Source organism: Trichomycterus rosablanca, chromosome 4, assembly GCF_030014385.1.
Source record: "Trichomycterus rosablanca isolate fTriRos1 chromosome 4, fTriRos1.hap1, whole genome shotgun sequence".
Classification (NCBI taxonomy): Eukaryota; Metazoa; Chordata; class Actinopteri; order Siluriformes; family Trichomycteridae; genus Trichomycterus; species Trichomycterus rosablanca.
In genome coordinates this window covers 28,918,851-28,942,198 of record NC_085991.1, presented here as the reverse complement: position 1 = coordinate 28,942,198, position 23,348 = coordinate 28,918,851, and the positions used below count along the sequence as shown (strand labels likewise).

The 23,348-nt window shown below is 40.3% G+C and overlaps 1 protein-coding gene across 1 annotated transcript in view; it reads right to left on the bottom strand.

Moving 5' to 3' along the window:
* Window positions 1-365: 365 nt before the first annotated feature.
* The window catches only part of dennd4c (DENN/MADD domain containing 4C), an 86,850-nt gene continuing 63,867 nt past the window's right edge, over window positions 366-23,348 (bottom strand). Inside the window, exons 17-34 of the mRNA XM_062994129.1 lie at window positions 22,035-22,241; window positions 21,616-21,744; window positions 20,570-20,714; window positions 20,317-20,466; window positions 18,443-18,580; window positions 17,538-17,669; window positions 15,102-16,189; window positions 14,093-14,288; window positions 9,514-9,611; window positions 8,188-8,363; window positions 5,876-6,043; window positions 5,328-5,499; window positions 5,109-5,219; window positions 4,851-4,988; window positions 4,284-4,401; window positions 4,028-4,181; window positions 3,197-3,261; window positions 366-3,090 (exon numbers count right to left, since the gene is read on the bottom strand). Coding sequence (XP_062850199.1) covers window positions 2,954-3,090; window positions 3,197-3,261; window positions 4,028-4,181; window positions 4,284-4,401; window positions 4,851-4,988; window positions 5,109-5,219; window positions 5,328-5,499; window positions 5,876-6,043; window positions 8,188-8,363; window positions 9,514-9,611; window positions 14,093-14,288; window positions 15,102-16,189; window positions 17,538-17,669; window positions 18,443-18,580; window positions 20,317-20,466; window positions 20,570-20,714; window positions 21,616-21,744; window positions 22,035-22,241 — 3,522 coding nt within the window. The 3' untranslated portion in view covers window positions 366-2,953. The remainder of the gene's footprint in view (window positions 3,091-3,196; window positions 3,262-4,027; window positions 4,182-4,283; window positions 4,402-4,850; window positions 4,989-5,108; window positions 5,220-5,327; window positions 5,500-5,875; window positions 6,044-8,187; window positions 8,364-9,513; window positions 9,612-14,092; window positions 14,289-15,101; window positions 16,190-17,537; window positions 17,670-18,442; window positions 18,581-20,316; window positions 20,467-20,569; window positions 20,715-21,615; window positions 21,745-22,034; window positions 22,242-23,348) is intronic.

Below are 23,348 nucleotides of genomic sequence, written 5' to 3'. Positions count from 1 at the left end.
CTCATTTAGCAAACAGTTTACAGTGGGATGGGTTTGGATTTAGGAGTCTAGAACAATTATTTCTACTCTTTAACATTCATACAGATCACAATAAGCTACGTAGAAATCTATTCATGTACAGGTTGGTGAGCTCACCTTCAACCACCTACACGATATGGCCAAGTTTGTCCTGTCCTAATTATTATGTTTAGGTGTTACAGCCACACTTATTGCTAACAGGTGTATACAATTAATTAAGATTAAAATAAATATGCTTACATTTTCCACCTTTGTAATAAATTAAAATTCTTATTGGAAGGCAGGTCTTTTAGTCTAACTTACAAACCATTTTGACTAAATGGAGACATTCCCAGACACAAAAAAAATATTGTGAAAAACCTTCCTATAGACATGGAAGCTGTTTATTAATATAAGACAATTAAAGTATATATATTACTTTACATCAACACAACTGTAGTTTACTTACTGTTTCTAATACGATGTTGATGTATTTTATGTGGACTCTGCTTTATACAAAAGTATTTGTTTCGTTCTACCCAAAAACCCTCCTCCATTTGAGCAATTGCTTCTGCACTATAAGTCAAATGACAAACATCCTCTAATCCTGATTTGCAATAATCCTCACCCTAGTACTAAGATCATTCTAAATCAGTATTAATTTGCTATATCCCAGAAAGCATGCTCCCAATGCACACATACACAACCAAAGCATTTTATCTCCCCATAACTAATTCTTACACACTCACAAAAAGCTTTAGCTCTTTTCTCAAGCTTTCATTTAAATACTTCACTACCAATGAATAACATTGAATTAATTCTGTTGTATTTATCATTTAAGAAATGTTAGTGAAGTACAAGCAATTGTCCTTTATACAGATGCATAACAAAAAAAATTTGATAATTTCCCCAAAACAAACCCGGATTATTTTACAAGAAGAAAAATATGGGACAATTTATGTCAGATGTCAAATAACTACACATCCATCTAACAGACAGGATAAATAAATTAAGGCAAGTTGCACTCTATAACGTTAATTTATTAGTAGTAAAACCTACCTTCTTTAAGGCACAACTACTGAAACTACTGAGGGCTAATAAAAAGGTGAGCATGTGCATGTAGAAATAGCAGAAAATGTAATATAACAGATTCCTAACAGCTCACACCTGGTCATTTCATATATTGTGTATCGGGATTGTATCCAAATTGAGATGATCCATATAAAAATGCAGGTGAAACGGCACCCAAGACACATTTAAAATCTTATATACAATGTTAAATGAATCTACATCTACAAAACATGACTGACAACCAAACTGAATTAAACTAACAAAATACTATTTAAATGGACATGATACACATTTGTACACGTAAGTGATATAGTAAAGCTGGTGCATGGCCTCACACTTTGAGATCTGGATGTTAAGGAGGTGGTTTTATGTCTTTACAAGGCATAAAGCAACATCAATATGGACAGAGAGCAGTTATTTGTCACCTTATTAAAGCTATACACAAATCGCTAAAGCACAAGCACTGATATATAAACTGATGTATGATGTGGCCCAAAGCGATTCAATTTCTTCTTGTGTTTCCATCATACTGGGATTATAATCATTACCCTTGAGGTTCTGTGCTTGTTAAGGTGGAAAACAAATTTGACTTCTTGTATGAACTGAAAAAAAAAAAAACAATACAGAAATCGATAAGAGTCAGAATCAATAAGTAAATCCAGCTCTGGCAATGTTAGGGTGGAAGCCACATCCAACTCCAACTGCCAAAACAGAGCACGTGCAGAACTCGAGTCTGCAAATTTCTGTAGCTTCATGTAGCAACTTGATGCTGGACTTTATTTTTCCTTCAAAACTGTGCTTTGTTTGTGTGTGCTTAATTCCTTCTACTCAAACTAAACTAATATAAACTGAAAGCTTAAAATCATTGCTTGTGGGTTGTTCAGTACTTATTATGTGATTAAAATCATATAAGGACACGCATGAAAAAAAAGGTGTTACAGAAGTTACTCATACTTGAAAGTACTGTTCATACACATACAGGTTCAAACGGACTGTTTGAGTCTCTGTTAAAGAAACGTTTACTTTCATATGGATGGATTATAAATGATTTCTACACACATATTATCCCCCAATCATCCAAAATTTAGGTCCGAAGGTGTAAAAAACAAAACTTATCTTCCAGTAAAACTATTGAAACGATATCTTTTACAGAAAGACCGTTTCAAACCGTTTTCACAACCTTGCTACCTTAATTGAAACAGATATTCTTTAACTTTTTTTTAGATTAGTAATGATTGTCTGTTGCCACAGTCGTCCCAATGCACACAGAGTCAATTTACACATCTGCCCACACACACTCACTCACACACATTTATCCTTGTACTGTGACACTAGAGCCCCAGGTTGTTGATATAACTTGCATGTAAAACTGACTGAAATAGATACAGATCCCTCACTCAGTAAAAAGCAATCTACTTTAAACAATTTATCATAGAAAAATATATACAAACAATGAAAATGAAAAGAAATGTTGAAAGTGCACATCTAAGACCATTGATCTGAAGGGAAAGCATCTCCACTCTCACTGGACTTCTTCCACAGGTTTGTTTGGAGGGAAACTTAGGACGCAAGGCAGTGTTAACAGACTGACTGGGTTCCCGTCCTTTTAGATGCATTACTCCCACTGGTTCATAAACATAAATATACCAAAGAAATTAATTATAACATTTGAAGACTTCAAAAGCACGATGCAACATATTGGTACAGCCAAACACCGAAGTGCAGGCTCGGACTCAGATGCAAATCTCTGACGAAGGACGATGAGGTACCATTTTATAATAACGATACACAGAGAGACAGTCATTATATTCAACACAATGTCTACATGGACTGTGTCTCCAAAATGTCTTAGGACATTAAGGAAAATATGATTTATGGTCTTATGTCAGATGAAAGGAGCTCCGAAGCACTTAAGGCACCACTGCACTCTGTTGGAGGGTGGTCTGTCAATAGATGAGAGCACTTTCAGCTGCTCCGGACTCAACTTTTCATAAGCTAGCTGATACTCCCGATCGTAGGCCTCTATAGACACAAAGGGAAAAGATGGCATGGATTAGTGATGGGGAACACAAGAGAAAACAGGTTTAAACATATGTATTTTTACATTCAATAACCAGTCATTACTCACCAATATCAATGTCATCCTTTCCCAAGGCCACAAGTGAAAGGAACATAATCTCCCTGTATATACTCCTAGATGTAGGTATAACAATATGTTTTATTACACATATGCATAAAGCATATTCATAATTCATTCTTAATAGCAATGAAAAACACTGGCAATTAAAGATTTGGGAACCCTTAGGAATTAAAATTTTTTCTCCAAAGTGGCTCTTATGCCTAGTTCACACTACATGTACATGATTTTCGCTTGCTGACAGGTTGCTGCTAGATGTGGCAGCTTGGAGACAACTCGGCGTTTACTTGGGCATCGAAACTCGGCTCTCAATCGCTATGTGTGAACTGTTCAGCGACTGAATTTGAGCAGCTCAAGACTCAAGAAAAATATCTAGCATGTTAAATATCTGAACCAGTTGGGGAGTCAAAATCATGTAGTGTGAAAGGCGTTGCGAGCACCCAATGAGAACGCAAGATACGGGGTGAGGGGAAACCCGGGGGAGGAGTTGTAAAAACGTAGGACAGGGGCACAATATAGTTTCTATCAGAATACATCTGCACACACACAAGCTTTACAGTATTTGTGATCTTATCGTCCACGCCAAACCATAATACCAAATATTTATTTATATCCATCTCACTACAGAACAGACAATCCCTGCTGGTCCCGTAACCCAATCCACTCTGATTTATTTATTTTTCCTACTTGCTTTTACGCTGCACGCACATCAGCGCACAAACAATTGTTGCATAAAATATTTTGGAGAAAAGCGGTCATTCCAAAGGGTTTTTCTTTGCAATTATTCAATGTTTGACTAGTTATCATGAAATAAACTCTCACCTTTGCCGCTTGACCTCTGGATGTCTCTTGATCTCTCTAAGCAGCAGGTTAATGGGATCATAAACGTCATTGGTCTGGATGTTTCTGACAATGCTGTTGAGGAGGGTCCTTATCTCCTGGTAGTCAGTGGGAGCCAAAGAGCCCTTCTTCCGCACTGTGGTCGAGAGAGTTTAGAAAACCATGCAAATTCATTCAGATATTGTTTCCTAATCAAGTGGCATCTGTTTCAATCTAATCTAAGTGTAGCAGTACTCACAGAAAAACCTGTACTGCTGATAAAGAGGCTCAGTGGGTTCCTGGTGAAGGTTGACGTTGTCCCACAGCAACTGCACGTACACTTGCTTACTGTCCTGAGCCAGGGACGTCAACGGCAGCTACATCAACAGAACACAGAGATAGCACATTATTTAAACGACTCATCAGAATTAATACATAGCAACACTGAAAATTTTTTGAAAATCAGATTGTCATCGTACACATGCAGTTAAGTACTATATTTCAAATATCAGTTCCAGCACCTCCACAGACATTTCAGTTATAGTCCAATGGCTTTAAAATGTAATATTTAATGTGTTGTGTATGTTTACCTGTGTGTCTTTATGCGTTTCAGTGTCTTCCAGAATTTTGGTAAACTGTGGCATATTCTGCTGCCTAATAAGACCATTCAGCCTGTTGCCAATAAAGTCTCATTGTGCAGTCTATTTAAACCAAATTCTTAGTTGGTAGGTAATTGAGTTTGGATTACTATATCTAAATCTATAACTGGATTACAAGTGTGACTAATAAATGAATATGTAGTTAGTTAATTAGTTAGAGAATTTACCTGTACACCATTGTTGCAGTGTTCAGATGTCAGTATGAGTCCAGGCAGACTGCTGGGCAGGTCCAGTCGACGAAAATACCACACCAGGTTCCAGAAGATGATAGGATGCTGACTGAGGAACTTGTGGGTGTAAATTACCTACAATAATAAAATAGAGACAAACACTTAACTACAGCTTACAGTGGTACAGAACCTATACATTAATATTGTATTACTATATGAAACAAAAGTGTTAAATATCTGATTGGGGAAAAGTACCTGATCACCATCATTTTCTAGTAAGGACTCTAGCTCCTTCCGTAAAACCAGAGGGCTGAGATAAGGAACCGACACTGGCTTTGGGTTAGGATGCTTCTGATCCAGCGTATCCTGTAATATGAAAAAAAAACTTTTGTTGCCAATCTGTCTTCTACCAGTATTCAGGAAAATACTATCCAACAAATAACAAAACAAATAACAACTGCCAGCACTACACACCAAGCTATTTGGCAGACTGGTGGTAGAAACTCCATGATTGGGACGTTGGATGGAATCCAGACTCTGCAGAGGTCCTCCCACACTGTTACTGCGAGTCAAAGACGAACCACGCTTCTCAGCCTGCCTTTTCAGCAGGCCCAGAGGGTCAGAAATCACTGGCTCGGAGACAAGCCTGGGAACACACACATTCAATTTAAGAAACACTTTATATTTATGTAGGCATGTACATAATTATTTTTACTTATACAGTAATTACATTATATTAAGGTAACTAGACAGAAGCTTAAAGCTGTACGGACAAGATTAAACTCAAATCTTAAACTCACAGCAAGAAAAAGCTTTTAAAGCATCTCAGAAAATGATTTAACCAGTAAAACCGGGCAAAAAAATAAATTACACAAGGACAAGCACTGATGGCATTGAACTGAGTAATAAATATACAAACACTCAATAAGCAACCTGTAAGAGCAGAAGTTTTTAGAGGCATGCCAAATGTAGGTATACATATATTTAGTATTACCCAACAACAGTTAAACAATATAACATACAGTTTGGGTTTAACAGCCTCGTCCTTGCTGTCTGGAGATTCAGCAAAGGTGACGAGGTCGGCTGGGTCACTGGGGTTGCCCACCTTCACCTCTGAGCAATCTGAGGCTGTATGCTGTGTATTAGCACTGTGGACACTGTCTCCTGACGTGCTCGGCTTTAGATAGAACCTGTACCAACAGATAGCAAACAATGAATGTGAAGGATCGTACTGCAAGAACAACTAAACAATCAAACGTAACTAAACATTGCTTAATACTAAAAACTACATGCAAACATCTTAGTTACAAACAAATGACTTACAAACAGATGGCCCTAATTTCCACTTGCAAAGTGGTCCAAAAGAACAATTATTTATTTAACAATGCAAAGTTGCCCCATATAAAAATGACCTTTTTAAGTGTCTTGCCAACAGAAAATCATCACACCCCTGTAAAATATTACTTTCGTACCCACAGACTGGACTCCCATGAAAAAGCTTAGACACAATTTTCCTTATAAGTAACAAGAAAACGGTTCTAAATATAAATAAATAAGCTGGAACAGTTGAAAAGTGATCAGGCTCCTGATTGGATACTTTGTAGCTACCGTTTAATTTAATTAAAGCTCCATCAAATATGTTTGGATATGTACCTGTCTGCTTTACACATCTAGATTGTGGAATATCTACAGATTAAATTCCATTAGATTTAGATCAGGGCTGTGACTTGGACTCTCAAGTCATTCAACCTTCTATCTGTAAGCAACTGTGTTTTTTTGGCAGTGTGTTTAAGGATATTACCATGCTTGAAGTTGAACAACCAGTCATCTTTAGCTGTTAGAAAAAGGGAGAATATTTCCCTCTGAAAAGAGACACACCCACAAGAGGGCAGCCACCACCATGCTTCACAGATGATATGGTATATCTTGGGTGGTGTGTGGTTTTTGGTTTTCACCAAAAAGTCCAAATATTGGTCTTGTCTGACCATGAAACCTTTTGCTACAGGGCATCAGAATCTTCCAAGTGTTTTTCCACCAAGTGTAAACAAGACATTTCTTTTTGACCACCCTGCCATACAGACCAACCAAAATTTTAGCCATTAAGACTTTTAAAACCTTCAAAGTTGCCAAACACCACCTGGTAGCTTCTGTGATTAATAATTTCCTGGCAGAGTCACCAAGTTTGAAGGGAAAGTAACAGTATTGGTGGTACCACTCTTTACAATCCACAGTATTTGGAGGAAATGCTACACCGTCAAATGTGACTGAATACAGTGCAAGCAATGTAGGGTTAAAGGGCTTGCTCACTGGCCCAACAGTAGCAATTTGGTGGTGTTTGGGGCTTAAACTAAAAGCCTTCTAATCACTACTCCAGGACCTTAATTACTAGGCATCCACTGCAAAAAGAGGTCTTTTAGATGTGTCCTAACTTTTGTTTTTCAACAACTTCATTTTGAAATGTGACCCCTTTAAAGTCACATGTCAACGAATGGTGAATCCTTTGTATTACCATGCATTACTAGTAGTCGAATCCACAATAAACAGCTTGATCAATTCCTAAGTAGATGTTATGTAATGTTAGATGGGGGCCAATTAGCCTGTTAGCATGTGTACCTAAGCAAGTTTAAAAAGAGGCTAATCACTAATCCAAACCAAGTATTTTACTAAATAACTAATAAACAGGTGGCATGGTGGCTAAGTGGGTAGCACTGTCGTCTCACAGCGAGAAGGTCCTGGGTTCAATGCCCAGGTGTATCGGTCTGGGTCCTTTCTGTGTGGAGTTGCATGTTCTCCCTGTTTCTGCATGGGTTTCCTCCGGTTTCCTCCCACAGTCCAAATACATGCAGTAATGTTAATTGAAGATACCAAATTGCCCTAGGTGTGAGTGTGTGTGTGTGAGAGTGTCCTGTGATGGACTGGCGACCTGTCCAGTTTGTTTCCTACCTTTTGCCTGGTCAGCTGTACCTACTACAATCTTGAATTCAACAAAGCGGTGGCAAAACAGACAATGAATAAGTGAATGAATTAATAAACAATTGTACTAACTGATCAGGTTATTTTACCTTAAAATTTACACTTATTTTGTTCTATTTAGCCAGTAATGTGACAGAAGGTGAGAATTCTAAGAGGGTATGATGATTTACTATAGGGACTGTAAATGTAATTTCTGTATCTGGTGTTAATATTGTTTAATGCAGTGAAATCATTCAGGAACACTACTCATTATCGCAATGTTTACCTTTCCTTTTTTCTAAATCTCTCACATTCTTTAACTTATTGTGCCTCATTTAAGTACCAGTGCAAGCACCAGTGTACACAGCCCTGGACAGCTCACCCAGATGAAGCTCGCAGGTCATGAAACTCTACATGAAGCAGAGGCAGGAATGTGTTTTGGCAGAAAGGACAAGTGGTGTTCAGGTTGGAGTCATCTGCCGTCCATCCTGCCATAATTTCCTCATCATAAACCAGAGCCTCACAGAAGCGACACTGAGAACAGCTCGACATTAGCACCTGCAGAAAAATACAAAACTCATTACTGAATAAACTGACCATGAGGCAACTCTATGCCAAAAATCCCAGGTGAAGCGGTCAGGGTCCTTTCTGTGTGGAATTTGCATGTTCTCCCATTGTCTGTGTGGGTTTCATCCGGGAGCTCCGGTTTCCTCCCACAGTCCAAAGACATGCAAGTGAGGTGACTTGGAGACACAAAATGACTGTGTTTGACATTAAAGACTTGAACGGATGAATCTTGTGTAAACAGTAATTTCCTGTCTCGTCATGAATGTACAGTGGGGGAAATAAGTATTTGATCCCCTGCTGATTTTGTAAGTTTACCCCCTTACAAAGACGTGAACAGTCTATAATTTTTATGGAAGGTTTATTTTAACAGAGAGAGACAGAATATCAAAAAAAAATCCAGAAAAAAAAACATTAAATAAAAGTTATAAATTAATTTGTATTTAATTAAGGGAAATAAGTATTTGATCCCCTACCAACCAGCAAGAATTCTGACCCCCACAGACCGGTTATGTGCCCATGAGGTACACAAATTAGTCCTGTCCCTGTATAAAAGACACCTGTCACAGAATCAGTTTCTTCTGTTCAAATCTCTCGACCACCATGGGCAAGACCAAAGAGCTATCAAAGGGATCCTAGGTAAACACTTGAGCAAGACTAGTAAATCTAACGTGTACATACACTTTACATGTATGAGCAACTAATATCGGTCAGGCTTTAAGGTTGTTTGACTGTGGACAGCGCCACCCATGTTACAGCAGCTTCTTATTTATGGCAGACCTGTTCTTTGGGGGTTCCTGATAACTTCTAACCAGTCAAACAAACTTTATGTGAGTATTTTTCAAATATATATATATATATATATATATATATATATATATATATATACAGTATATATATATATACACACACATACATACATACATATATATATATATAGCTATAGCTGTATATTTATACATATATACATACATATATACACACATAATTATTTTGCTATGTATTTTGCTATATATGTGTATGTGTATATAATTTGTCCTGAAACACATATATTATAAAAACTAAATGACTCACTGATGTCTCACATCCTCTAAGTACAATGCATGAAAGTATTCTTTAAATCAGCAGAGGGAGCTGCTCTCACCTCCAAAGCGTAGTTCTGGTAGATGCTAGAGGTGCTGGCATTCCGAGATGAACTCTGTTCAGAGTCTGCACCCATAACAGACCTGCCAGGAGTCATGGCTACACAAAAGAGAGAGAAGATTATAAACATAACAGACAGACATGACACTGTAATGATGTTTGCATTTAATCTATGAATAACTTATTTCTTTCAGTTGCTTCCGACTGCCACAAGCTGAATGCTGAGCTGCTCCCCTCCCCCAATGGATTTAAATTTTTAACATTTATATTTAATGATGCATCTCACCCATACACCAACGGGCAAAAAGTTCTGTATCTACCAACTAAGTAATGTGCCAGAATACCAACACAACTAGAAGAACTTGTGTTTGTGTCTTTAGTTAGCAGTGAAAAAATCTTCAACCAAATCTAATACACAGTTGGGTAACATTATTATGACCACTTCCTATTTTAGTTAGCGGCAGCACGTAGCTCATAAAGGAAGTCATGTTTCATGAGCTGGCTTGGTGGGTATATAAGGTGTGCGATAGGCTGTCTGCACATACAGTGTATCACGAAAGTGAGTACACCCCTCACATTTCTGCAAATATTTCATTATATCTTTTCATGGGACAACACTATAGACATGAAACTTGGATATAACTTAGAGTAGTCAGTGTACAACTTGTATAGCAGTGTAGATTTACTGTCTTCTGAAAATAACTCAACACACAGCCATTAATGTCTAAATAGCTGGCAACATAAGTGAGTACACCCCACAGTGAACATGTCCAAATTGTGCCCAAATGTGTCGTTGTCCCTCCCTGGTGTCATGTGTCAAGGTCCCAGGTGTAAATGGGGAGCAGGGCTGTTAAATTTGGTGTTTTGGGTACAATTCTCTCATACTGGCCACTGGATATTCAACATGGCACCTCATGGCAAAGAACTCTCTGAGGATGTGAGAAATAGAATTGTTGCTCTCCACAAAGATGGCCTGGGCTATAAGAAGATTGCTAACACCCTGAAACTGAGCTACAGCATGGTGGCCAAGGTCATACAGCGGTTTTCCAGGACAGGTTCCACTCGGAACAGGCTTCACCAGGGTCGACCAAAGAAGTTGAGTCCACGTGTTCGGCGTCATATCCAGAGGTTGGCTTTAAAAAATAGACACATGAGTGCTGCCAGCATTGCTGCAGAGGTTGAAGACGTGGGAGGTCAGCCTGTCAGTGCTCAGACCATACACCGCATACTGCATCAACTCGGTCTGCATGGTCGTCATCCCAGAAGGAAGCTGACGCACAAGAAAGCCCGCAAACAGTTTGCTGAAGACAAGCAGTCCAAGAACATGGATTACTGGAATGCCCTGTGGTCTGACGAGACCAAGATAAACTTGTTTGGCTCAGATGGTGTCCAGCATGTGTGGCGGCGCCCTGGTGAGAAGTACCAAGACAACTGTATCTTGCCTACAGTCAAGCATGGTGGTGGTAGCATCATGGTCTTGGGCTGCATGAGTGTTGCTGGCACTGGGGAGCTGCAGTTCATTGAGGGAAACATGAATTCCAACATGTACTGTGACATTCTGAAACAGAGCATGATCCCCTCCCTTCGAAAACTGGGCCTCATGGCAGTTTTCCAACAGGATAACGACCCCAAACACAACCTCCAAGATGACAACTGCCTTGCTGAGGAAGCTGAAGGTAAAGGTGATGGACTAAACCCAATTGAGCACCTGTGGCGCATCCTCAAGTGGAAGGTGGAGGAGTTTAAGGTGTCTAACATCCACCAGCTCCGTGATGTCATCACGGAGGAGTGGAAGAGGATTCCAGTAGCAACCTGTGCAGCTCTGGTGAATTCCATGCCCAGGAGGGTTAAGGCAGTGATAATAATGGTGGTCACACAAAATATTGACACTTTAGGCACAATTTGGACATGTTCACTGTGGGGTGTACTCACTTATGTTGCCAGCTATTTAGACATTAATGGCTGTGTGTTGAGTTATTTTCAGAGGACAGTAAATCTACACTGCTATACAAGTTGTACACTGACTACTCTAAGTTATATCCAAGTTTCATGTCTATAGTGTTGTCCCATGAAAAGATATAATGAAATATTTGCAGAAATGTGAGGGGTGTACTCACTTTCGTGATACACTGTATATCCCTCATTGCTGTGATGGGTAAAAGTACCATGGGTAAAATTGTCTTCCCTGGGGCGGATGGGATCTTCCAGCAAGACAATGAGACATGTCACATGGCTAGAAATGTCCGACATTGGTTGGAAGAGCATGACCAAGACTTCCAAGTACTACCTTTGCCCCCTAATTCCCCTGACTTGAACCCAATTGAGTATCTGTGGGACCACCTCGATCGACATGTTCACTCCCTCACGCACCCTCCAGCAGCTGTGGGATGCACTGCAGTCAGCATGGCTCCAGATACCTGTGTTAACCTACCAGGATATTATTGAGTCTCTGCCAGCCTGTCTAGCTGCTGTCTGTGCTGCACACTCTGGATATTAGCTGGTGGTCATAATATTGTGACTCGACAGTGTATAACTTCTCACTCCAAGCCCAGATAACTAAAAAGTAAACTGTCTGATACTGGGCACATTATGGGAAGCCCCAAAACACTGTATAAGACAAGACATGCTTATAAGAGTTAATGGAAAATGGAGGAAGAGGACAGCTAGCAACAAGATGGATCAATGAATACAATTTGAGAAACAATGAGTGACCTATTAAGAAGCCTGAAGACTCAAACAGAAGAAGGTGTTCTAGAGAAATACTGTCCATACGGTCTTCAGGAGTCGAAAACGACTTGACAGTGTGTAATAATAATAGAAACAATGTTTTTACTGTGCTGCACATCCATGCAGAAGTATCGAAGTATGTCAGGGCTGACCTAGACTGGGTTGGAACAGTTGATTAGCTGTAATGGATAAGTTGGAGATTTCTTATATTACAAAAAAACACCAGATCAAAAAGTCACTCCTGGTATTGCGTTGTCATGTGGTGTCTTGTTTTTTTGTTTGTGTTTGTTATTTTTAATGCCATGGTAACACGTGGGTCATTTCCATAACAGGAAGCATCAGTGCTAGGTCTGCATCATTGTTTCCACACTACTAATCAGATCTTAATTTATCCCAGTGATTTAGATCTAGTGATCTTGTTTTTAAGTCTGTTGCTGACAGAAATTTGAGGAGGGTGGTTATCTTTGTTAGGGCTAAAGTACTGCCTATGGTGTCTGGCAAAGCAAACTTCAGTCTTTCTTAACGACATCTCATACATTTGGTCAGAATGTGTTCGATTGGTAAAGGGACACAGCAGGGCCTGCAGAGGTGCACTCTCTCTAGTGTTTGCAAGCCCAATACTGCATCTGCTGTATATCACTTGGATCCAACAGCTTATTTGTGGATCCATCTATGGATGGTTTTTTTTCAGTGTTTCACTCCACTTGCCATTTGGCTTTAATGTATTGGGTTACAGCAGCCTTAGCATCATTGGATTTTTGCAGCTTACTGCCCGTTCCTCTGTCTTGATCTTTGCTCTTTGATGTGCTCACTCATTTCCCTTAAAGCCACTATGCCCTGGAATCCAGCAGATGATGATGTCACAGTTCAGTCTTCTAGGATATTTGTAATGGTGGGAGTCGGTTTGGTCATGTGGTTTTGTTAATGTCCGTGCTAGGGCTGAAACGATTCCTTGAGAAACTCAGATAAATCAATTATTAAAAATCATCGATTCAAATTGTTCATGTATTATTGTTTATTATTATTTATGCCTTAGTTTTAGGTTGCCTGTATACATTTTAAAGGTCATTTGATTTATTTTTGATGTATTTGTTTTTGCATTTTAAAAATGTTCTCTTTAAACTGTCCTGTATGCGAGGAATAAAAATGTACAGTTTGTTTTAACCCTTTGATGCACAAGCTAAGCAAACCCCTTTTAATGCACAACATGGGTGGAAAATGACCCATATTCATCCATTCAAGAATATTTTCATACGCACATTAGTCAGTTATTCATGTATTTACTGTCTTAGCTAATAAAAGCTATCTATACTAGAATATGTAAACAGCTAGCAAGCAAATAGTATTGGACATATTCAAGATTCAAGAGCCTAATCTTTGGTTGTCTTTCAAAAGATCAGTAAATATGTTTTTGACTACAAACACTTACAAATGTCAGTAGTTCCTGTCAAATTCCATAGTAAATACATAAGGGTAATTTTTGACCCATGTTGTGCATTAGAAGGGTAGTGATACAAAAATGATTTTTATTAAAAAAGTAAAAAATATAAAACTGAAATAAGGATTTGTGATGATCAAAAACAAGTTAATTGAAAAATTCATGGAAGCTTGAATGACAAAATTAATTTATTGCAAAGATATAGAAAATAAAAACTCAGTTGGGTGACTTTTGACCCAGGTTGTGCATCAAAGGGTTAAGAGACACGTCTTATTAATCTTATGTGTATTTATTTTTGCTCTTTATTAAAGCAAACGTATTTACCTGATTATTCAATTAATCGCTGGAATAATCGACAGAATACTCGATTACAAAAATAATCGATAGTTGCAGCCCTAGTCCGTGCGCCACTTACATGTAGCATGCTGTCCCCGGCCTGTATCACTGCTCCCACTGCTGCTACCCAAGCTTGTACTGCTGTGTGTGAGGCCGTTAGAGGCCAGTCCGGGCATCAGGTTTCTGGGTACAGCGGCTTCTGCTGCTGCTTCTCCGTAGAGTATCTGTTCCTCGAGTCGAGCAGGAAAGCTGTCCCGTGGCTGATTCTGCTCCTCCTGAAACCAGATGTATGATGGATTAATTCTAGTATTCACTTCAATGGCACAAACACTACCTACAGAGGAAGACAAAAGGTCTGTCTGAAAACCTAGTGAGCTCTCTACATAGACAGCTTTCACATCATCCTACACACGCTCCCGAGAAGAAGGCTGTCCAAATTCTTAGATGCTCTTGAATGCTGTGTACTGAGATGCCTTATTCTGAGTGATATTCTGACTGAATAACAGGAGAGCTCTGTGTGCTTCCACATCTGTGTAGGCTATCCCAACATTCAGTGCAGCACAACGTTTCTCACAAAAAAGCTCTATTAAGCTTAACTGAATCTAAAAAGTTATTTATTAGGATTTTAACATCATGTTTTACACACTTTGGTTACATTCAGGACAGGACAGGTAGTTACTGGTTACACAAGATTCATCAGTTTAAGTCTTTACTGTCAAACATAGCCATGGACAATTTTGAATCAATTCACTTGACTGCATGTCTTTGGACTGTGCTAGGAAACCCTCGCTCCCAAAGGAAACCCTCGCAGACACAGGGAGAACATGCAAACTCCACACAGAAAGGACCTGTACCACTCCAACTCGGAATCATACCCAGGATCCTCTTGCTGTGAGGCGATGGTGCTACCCACTGTGCCGCCCTTGAAAACTTATAAAGTATTTACCCTTCCACCACAGAATACATCACAAGCCTCAGTATTAAATCGACGTAATGGACGCAAGAGCAAATGGGTTTATATGGGAACAATTAGTCTCCTAATAATCTCCCTGTTTTCTCCCCCCATTACCCCTGCTGAACCTGCTCACCTCATCGTCCGAGTAGGAGTAGGCAGAAGCTACAACTGTCCAAACTTTACTGGCTACATTGGCTGCCTTGTTCATGCCCGACTTCAGCATATCCACTTTGGGTCCTGAAAGCAAGGCGTCCATCTTGATGCCTGATATGGTGTTGATAACTGAGCCCAGTGATGCACTCTGCGATGACTTCACTAGTGCAGTCAGGGATGACCTTTGACCTGCAGAGCCAGGTGTTTTCAGGTACTTGCTGGCAAAAGTCTTGGAGCGTGTGACAGTGGGACTGCGTTTGGGGGTTTCCAGTAAATCTGGGGTCTTGACAGGGGCTGCAGGGAGGCTGGATCTTCGTTCCAGAGGCTGTTTGCACGGAGGAGTGTCCACAGAATCATTCTTTAGCTGGTCGTCATGGCGCAGCTCCATGCTGGAGGCCTTGGATCCTAATGGGCTCTTCAGGTTCATGTACATCTCTATCTCATCAGCGAGGTTTCGGGAGACCACCGGCGGGACGAAGCGTGCAGATTCTTGGCTCTGAATGGACACTGCCTCCTCGCGTTCTGAGGCCAGTTGGGAAAGAGGATCTGCACCAATTTCTACATCCTCTCTTTCCACTGCCTTAGAGGAGGATGAGGAGTTGCTTACACTCCTACTCATGGCATCATTTCCCTTGGGCGTTACTGCTTCATGGCTCTCCTGGATTTTGTCCTTTTCTTCATTCCTTTTCTCCCCAAAACTCATCAGATCTATTTCCTCCATCTCTTTCTCATCAACGTCCACCAAAATACCTGAGCTTGCTTCAGGTTTGACCTCCAGGTCTTTAAACAAAGAGTCCGAGAAAGTAATAGGGGGTGGAGTCCTGCCCCCAGAAAAAGCAGCGGTAAGGATTTTAGCATCAGCGCCCATGTGGTCCACGCTCAGCTCCAGACTGCTCTTCTTGCGCAGCATGCCGGCTCGACTCTCCGCACTAAAACTGCAGCTGCGCTCGGCGAAGGCTTTGGCTCTCTGCTGCTGGCTGCTTTGCATCAAGTCCGGGTTTGCAGGGCAATCATCCTCTGTCAGAGCAATGTCCCTACTCTTATTGTGAGCAGTGAAGAAATAACCACCTGTGAATGTTTACATAAGACAAAGGTTTCAAAATGATTAATAATATTTTTACCATCCAGAGATTTAGACTATTTAAAAATTGTGACTTTTAATCGAGGAACACGCTGGTTTGATCGTCATGTAGCTGAAGTTAGTTAGGCACATCATGATATTCACACAAAACATAGGACAAAGCCATTCCAGAATAAGACTATACAGAATAAGACAATACAGCCTGTCAATAAGAAGCCTGGAGGTTCAAGCCTCTGCTAAGTTGCCATGTTGGAGAGATAAATGTCTAAAGGTAAAAATTCTTGTTTCTATATAAGTTTACTTCATGACTATTGACTGGCCAGTGGTAGTTTATGCCTAGTTCACACTACACGATTTTTGCCCTGATTTTCGCTTAGTGACTGACTGGTCGGCGCTAGATTTGCAGACTCTGGAGCAACTCTGTGTTCGCTCGGTGATCGAAACTCGGCTCTCAATCGCTATGTGTGAACTACTCAACAACCGATCCGAGCGGCTCTGAAGACAGATTTCTAGCTTGTCAAATATCTATATCCAAGTTGCCCGACTGGCAATGAGTGCTATGTCGAACAGCCAATGAGAACGCAAGATACGGGGTGAGGGGAAACACAGGGGAGGAGTTGTAAAAAAGTGGGACTGATATACAGTATATATATATCAGTATGTAGTTTATATCAGAATACATCGGCACACACACGTTTTACAGTATTTCTGACCTTATCGTTCTCTACAAAACATAACGCCAACATTGCATTGCTAAAATATTTATTAACCTCCACCTCACTATAGAACAATCAATGCTGCTACTCAGATTCGTTTATTTTTTCTTCTTGATTTTACGCTGCACATCAGCACACAAACTTTGAACCCCTCGTCACTTCTCGTGAGAAGCTCGCCTGTGATTCCAGTTGGTGATAGATCGTGTAGTGTGAAACCCCCTATCGCCGATCAGTCGTGTAGTGTGAAAGCCACACCGACTTGAAAGACTCCCGATTACAAGAGATCCAGTTGTGTAGTGTGAACTGTACAGCGACCTGATGACCTGGAAAGTCATGTAGTGTGAACTTGGCATTAGTGGTTAGGATAGTAGACTTGTAATAATAAAGCCTTACTACCACCAAGTTGCCACTGATAAGCCTTTGAGCAAGACCCTTAACCCTTAATTGTTCAGATTGTACATGGCCACAACTGAAAGATCTGGAAAATAAAAGCATCTGCTAAATGCGCTAAATGTACTGTTGACCATAATTATTTATTAATGATTATTTATTATTTATAGAGTTATATATTGACATAAGACTATCAAATAAATTCTAATATTTCACATGACTTCCTTACCTGAGTCTTTTGCTTTATCAAATCCCCCAGGAGACTGTTTTACGATGCTGGCTAAAGGAGGCGTAGGTTCAGCAGGGCTGGGAGGCTCTGATACTGCCAGTGCACTATCAACAGAACCGGCAATGTTCCTCCCTACAGAAATTCAACAACACAGTCAAATGTGAGGCAAGATACAAAACAAAAATAGACCAAGCAATGTTACAGGTTAATACAGATGCCAATAATGTACAGTTACTAGTTGATGATTATCCGATAACCAACAAGCTTTAACTTCTCATCAAAATATAAACACATAACTGAGTTTCATATCAACATGTCGCCCTGCTTTATTTAATGACACAGCATCACAGAGAACATGGCAGTATTGATGAACTTAAACACAGCAAGCAAAACCAGTTCAGTTTTCAGAATAGAGATTTTATACAGTCAATAACAGTTCATTACAAGAGCTAACTAAACATGCTAATCATAGTTAATAACAGTGTAGTCTGTATATTAAGCTCTTCATGCAACAGTACACACAGATTTACATCTGCACAGATTTGCAGTCAGATTCTATACTGACACAAAATAGCTTCTGTTTGTGATTTTAATGCCTAACAGTTCTTTTGTGATTTCATGAATTAAAAAATATTAAAATGGGAATTACAATTACAGTGCCTTTTCTCTGTAAGAAACTGGCACAGCAGCCGGGGGTGAGGCTCAACTGGGCAGTCATTTTTCCACTGTCAGTTCACTTAAAGCATAAGTTTGTTTTTTTTAACTGACAGCATTAATCAAACAATGAGTTATCTGTGAGTTATGGATTAAGCAGTTAAATCACTGACAGTTGTAACAATCAATAAAAAAGGACACTTTATGTAAATAGATTCACAGTTCTGATTAATCAGTAGACAGTACATTACCATTCTGTTGACTCTTGATAGGTTTACTCTTGTGGGTGTGTTTATCAACAGCAAGAGAACATTCTGTTGTTTTAGCAGCATCTAAAGCATCCTGATGAAGCTCATCTTTAGATCCATAACCCTGGTCAGACTGTCCACCTAAAATACACATAAACAAAAAGACTATTTAGAGCAGCTCTGGTGCTGTTTGATTGGGCTTAAAATAAGCATTGAGTGCCGGCTTTGTGTATAAAATAAAACACTGATCAGCCATAACATTAAAACCACCTTCTTGTTTCTACACTGACTGTCCATTTTATTAGCTCCACTTACCATATAGGAGCACTTTGTAGTTCTACAATTACTGCCTGTAGTCCATCTGTTTCTCTACATACTGTTTTAACCTGCTTTCACTCTGTTCTTCAATGGTCAGGACCCCCAGAGGACCACCACAGAGCAGGTATTATTTGGGTGGTGGATCATTCTCAGCACTGCAGTGACACTGACATGGTGGTGGTGTGTTAGTGTGTGTTGTGCTGGTATGAGTGGATCAGACACAGCAGTGCTACTGAAGTTTTTAAATACCGTGTCCACTCACTGTCCACTCTATTAGACACTCCTACCTAGTTGGTCCACCTTGTAGATGTAAAGTCAGAGACGATCGCTCATCTATTGCTGCTGTTTGAGTTGGTCATCTTCTAGACCTTCATCAGTGGTCACAGAATGCTGCCCATAGGGCGCTGGTGGCTGGATATATTTTTGGTTGGTGGACAGTCCAGCAGTGACAGTGAGGTGTTTAAAAACTTCATCAGAGCTGCTGTGTCTGATCCACTCATACCAGCACAACACACACTAACACACCACCACCATGTCAGTGCCACTGCAAGGCTGAGGATGATCCACCACCTAAATAATACCTGCTCTATGGTAGTTCTGTGGGGGTCCTGACCATTGAAGAACAAGGTAAAAGCAGGTTAAAACAGTATGTAGAGAAACAGATGGACTACAGTCAGTAATTGTAGAACTACAAAGTGCTTCTATATGGTAAGTGGAGCTGATAAAATGGACAGTCAGTGTAGAAACAAGGAGGTGGTTTTAATGTTATGGCTGATCAGTGAATATAGCTGTGTAGTGTGGTAACTGGTATTAGGGCAGTATGATTTATCAGCTCATCCACTGACACTTGTACACTTTAAGTGTTTTAAAATGGACTATAGATTATGCTTGACTAAAGTCAAATCTTTTCATACACATGTAAGAAACATGCAATATGGGATTTGAATGATTTCATCAATCGTTCATTCCCTGTGACTTGATAACTAAATTGAAACGTTTGGGTTCCAGTCTGTGTTTAAGCTTTTTCAAATGCTCCATATGACCTAGTCATGTGCTCTATAGATACAACTGGTCGTGACTGAGTCAGGGGAGGCCTAAGGGGAAGTTAGCTCTTTGGTGCAGCAACAGCCATGCCTACTCTCTGGCTGAGTCAGTGTATCAGTGTATCTGGTAAGATTCAAACCTGAGTTTAAACTCTGTGCGGTGGTGCTAGCGCATTAGACCATGTTAAAACAGAGTTTAAAAAATCTTTTGACTTAGTTATTACAGTAAGTGTATATAAACTAACAAGATTTTTTGAACATGTAAAACCATGCTCTTCTTACACCAGCCAATTCTCAAACTGCTCTCTTTACATTTTGAGCAGGTTTTGGTATGTACTGATTATTGGTTTGTTTCCGATACTTCCAAATACATTTCCTGGCTCAGAGTGATTTGCACCTTCACAGGCCTTTGTGAGTATTCATTTGCTATGCTTGCCAATAACCCCCTGATACAAACACGTACATCTACACATGAGCATAAATCAGTATTCAGAATGTGACATTGTGTGGCAGGACCTGTGCTAGAGTGACACCCATCTTTGTCTCCTCCAGTTAGGCGGCGTGAGAACAGTACATGTTCATCTCCGTTAGCTTCACTGGAGCTGTCTGCACTGCAGTGACTGAATCTGTCCCCATCTCCATCTGCTATTGCATCCAGTGACACTACTGCAGAGCAAGAACAAGCAGGAATCTTACTGTAGCATGTTTAGCTAACACAGTTGGTACTTGGTAAAGAAAATAAACTGTCCCACTGTGGTGTTCCACTTACCTGCTGTAATGGGAGGGGTGCCTTTGGACTGATCTCTTTTTATAGCCTGCTTAAACTGAGTCACTCCTCGAACTACATTTCGCACCTTGGTCCACATAAAACGTCCGCTGCGGTTCTGGTTAGGCCAAGGGTTCTCCAGGACAGCCTGCAGCAACACAGCAACACGGAAGTGAGTTTAACCAGAAGCATTTGAAATGCACAAACGTCAAGAGTTATAGCAGGAATGAGCTTAGAGGACTAAAGAAGCAGATGAAAAGTTTGGACAAAAAAGGAGACTCTTTTGCTAGACATGACATTTATACATTTATTTGGGATGTAACTAAAATGATTAACATCAAGTCTCACAAGTGGTGTCAAGGTGGCGCAGCTGTCCAACGCGCTAGCACACCGTTACAAAGTGTTTAAACTCTCGAGTTTGAAACTCAAAGCCTCCGACCTGGCCGGGCATCCACACAAACACAACTGGCCGTGTTTAAAGAAAGAAAGGTAGGCTGAGTTCCCACAGATTCAACAGTGGTCTCTGGCTTTGCCCTACAAAGAGTGTGATATCTCCAGTTTCTCTAAATCTTTTTACAATATTATAAACAGTAGATGGTAAAATACCTAAATTATTTGCAATCCTGCCTTGAGAACTGATGTTTTTTTTAAACTGACTGGCAATTCTCTCTTGAAGTTCGACACAAAGGGGTCTGTCACAACCGATCATTGCTTGTAAATCCTTTGGTGGACCCACCTTTTATTCCCCAATTATGATTCCCTCACCAATTCACCACTATAACTTGAACATTGAATCGACTGTAACTTGACTGTGGGAGGAAATCGGAGCTCCCAAAGGAAACCCACGCAGACACAGGAAGAACATGCAAACTTCAGACAGAATGGACCCGGACAGCTTCACTTGGGATTCGAACCCAGAACCGTCTTTCTGTGAGATGACAGTGCTACCCATCGAGCCACCCTAGGAAAACACTTGCAATCTGCTAGACTAAAATAGCACTGAATGTTGTATGTTTTCTTTTTTCCAATAATTAACACACTTCTCTTACCTTGTTATAGTATCCATAAGTGATGGCATTGGCCTCAACACCAGCCTGCTTCATCTCCATTAAGACAAGAACAGCCATGACTGGCATCCCCCACAGCCCACACAGCTGCATCACCACACGGTAACACACCTGCCACACGCAAAAACACAAACTTCTTGTTGTACATATCTGCTAAACATTTACATTTTCAGCATTTAGAAGACGGCTTTTATCCAAAGCGACTTACATTACAGTTACAGTATACAGTCTGAGCAATTCAGGGTTAAGGGCCTTGCTCAAGGGCCCAACAGCAGCAACCTGGCAGTGGTGGGGCTTGAACCAGCGATCCTCTGATTACTAGTCCAGTACCTTAACCACTAGGCTACAGCTTATATAAATAATATTTGGTTAAAAACGTTTTGAAGTGCAGTAACACCAACCTCATCCAGCAGCTCTATCTTTGAGCTCCTCATCTTGATTAGGACATCAAGGGCTTGCTGCATGGCAGCAGGTTTTGACTGGGCCAAACGCATGCCTGCAGGAAGGCAGATGAACCACAGGCTGTAGCAGTGGCTGAACAGACACTTTGCCCACAGCGGAGGATTTGAATAGTAGCGCTTTGCCATCTTGTAGGCCATCTTGACTTCCTATTGAGTGAAAAACATAATAAAATGCATGAATTGAATTATGTAGTCAATATGGGTTTTATACAACAAACATTTAAACTACTGTTATATTTATGGACACAACATCTGAAGATTTTGATGGATCTTTTTTTTTTTTTTTTGCATTCCCCCCCAATTTTCCTCATTTCCGATTACCTGATTGCATTTCACTTCCACTCTACTGATGTTGACCTCCACTCAGACTGAGGAGAGCCGTGACTAACACGTGTTAGTAGCCAACTGCATCTTTTCACCTGCACGAGGCGAGTTCATATACGGCTTAGTTTCACGCACGGAGAGTCACACACTTATCCCATTATCCCTCGTCCATGTGCAGGCGCCATCAACCAGCCAGCAGAGGTCGTAACTGCATCAGTTATGAGGAATCATATCAGCTCTGGTGTGCTAGCATATATTAATGCTGTGCCACCTGAGTGGCCAAAAGTATTTTATTCTGATCAAAAAATTGTTGTTAATAAGAATGGACGATATTCAGTTTTCAGATGTTTTTTGATCCTTACAATGAACAGTTGCATATTGGTTGGAAGGCGTGAATAGAATAGTCAGTGACAAAACGTAGCCAGTGAAAAGAGCCCGGTCGTCATGCTCCAGCCTGTAACAATGACCCAAAAATATTCCTACACATGGTTCACAGACTCTCTTTATACAGGGACACTTGTTCTAAATATCACCCACATCCTTCAAACACCAATATCCTGTCCTGTCTACATTGGTGGCCCGTGTTTAAACTTTACAACAGCATTAAAACCTAGAAAGAAATACATAAGAAACTACGGTACTAAATTACATTTAAATTATCTTTCCTCATATTAATCTATAGAGGATTAAGACTCAGACTTTAAACGGATGGAGGACTCGAGGAAGCCCAGGAAAAGAAAACAACAAACATCCTCAAAAGCTAGTGGTTGCTGAGCCATGGCCACCACCCAGTCACATTTTTATCTCCGTTTCATTCAGTTCAGTGTGTGTGTGTGTGTGTGTGTGTATGTGTGTGAGAGAGATGAGACGTGTGACTTGCTTTTGAACTGTGTGCCAAAGTACAAAAAGTCTGTACTTCCCACCCTGACC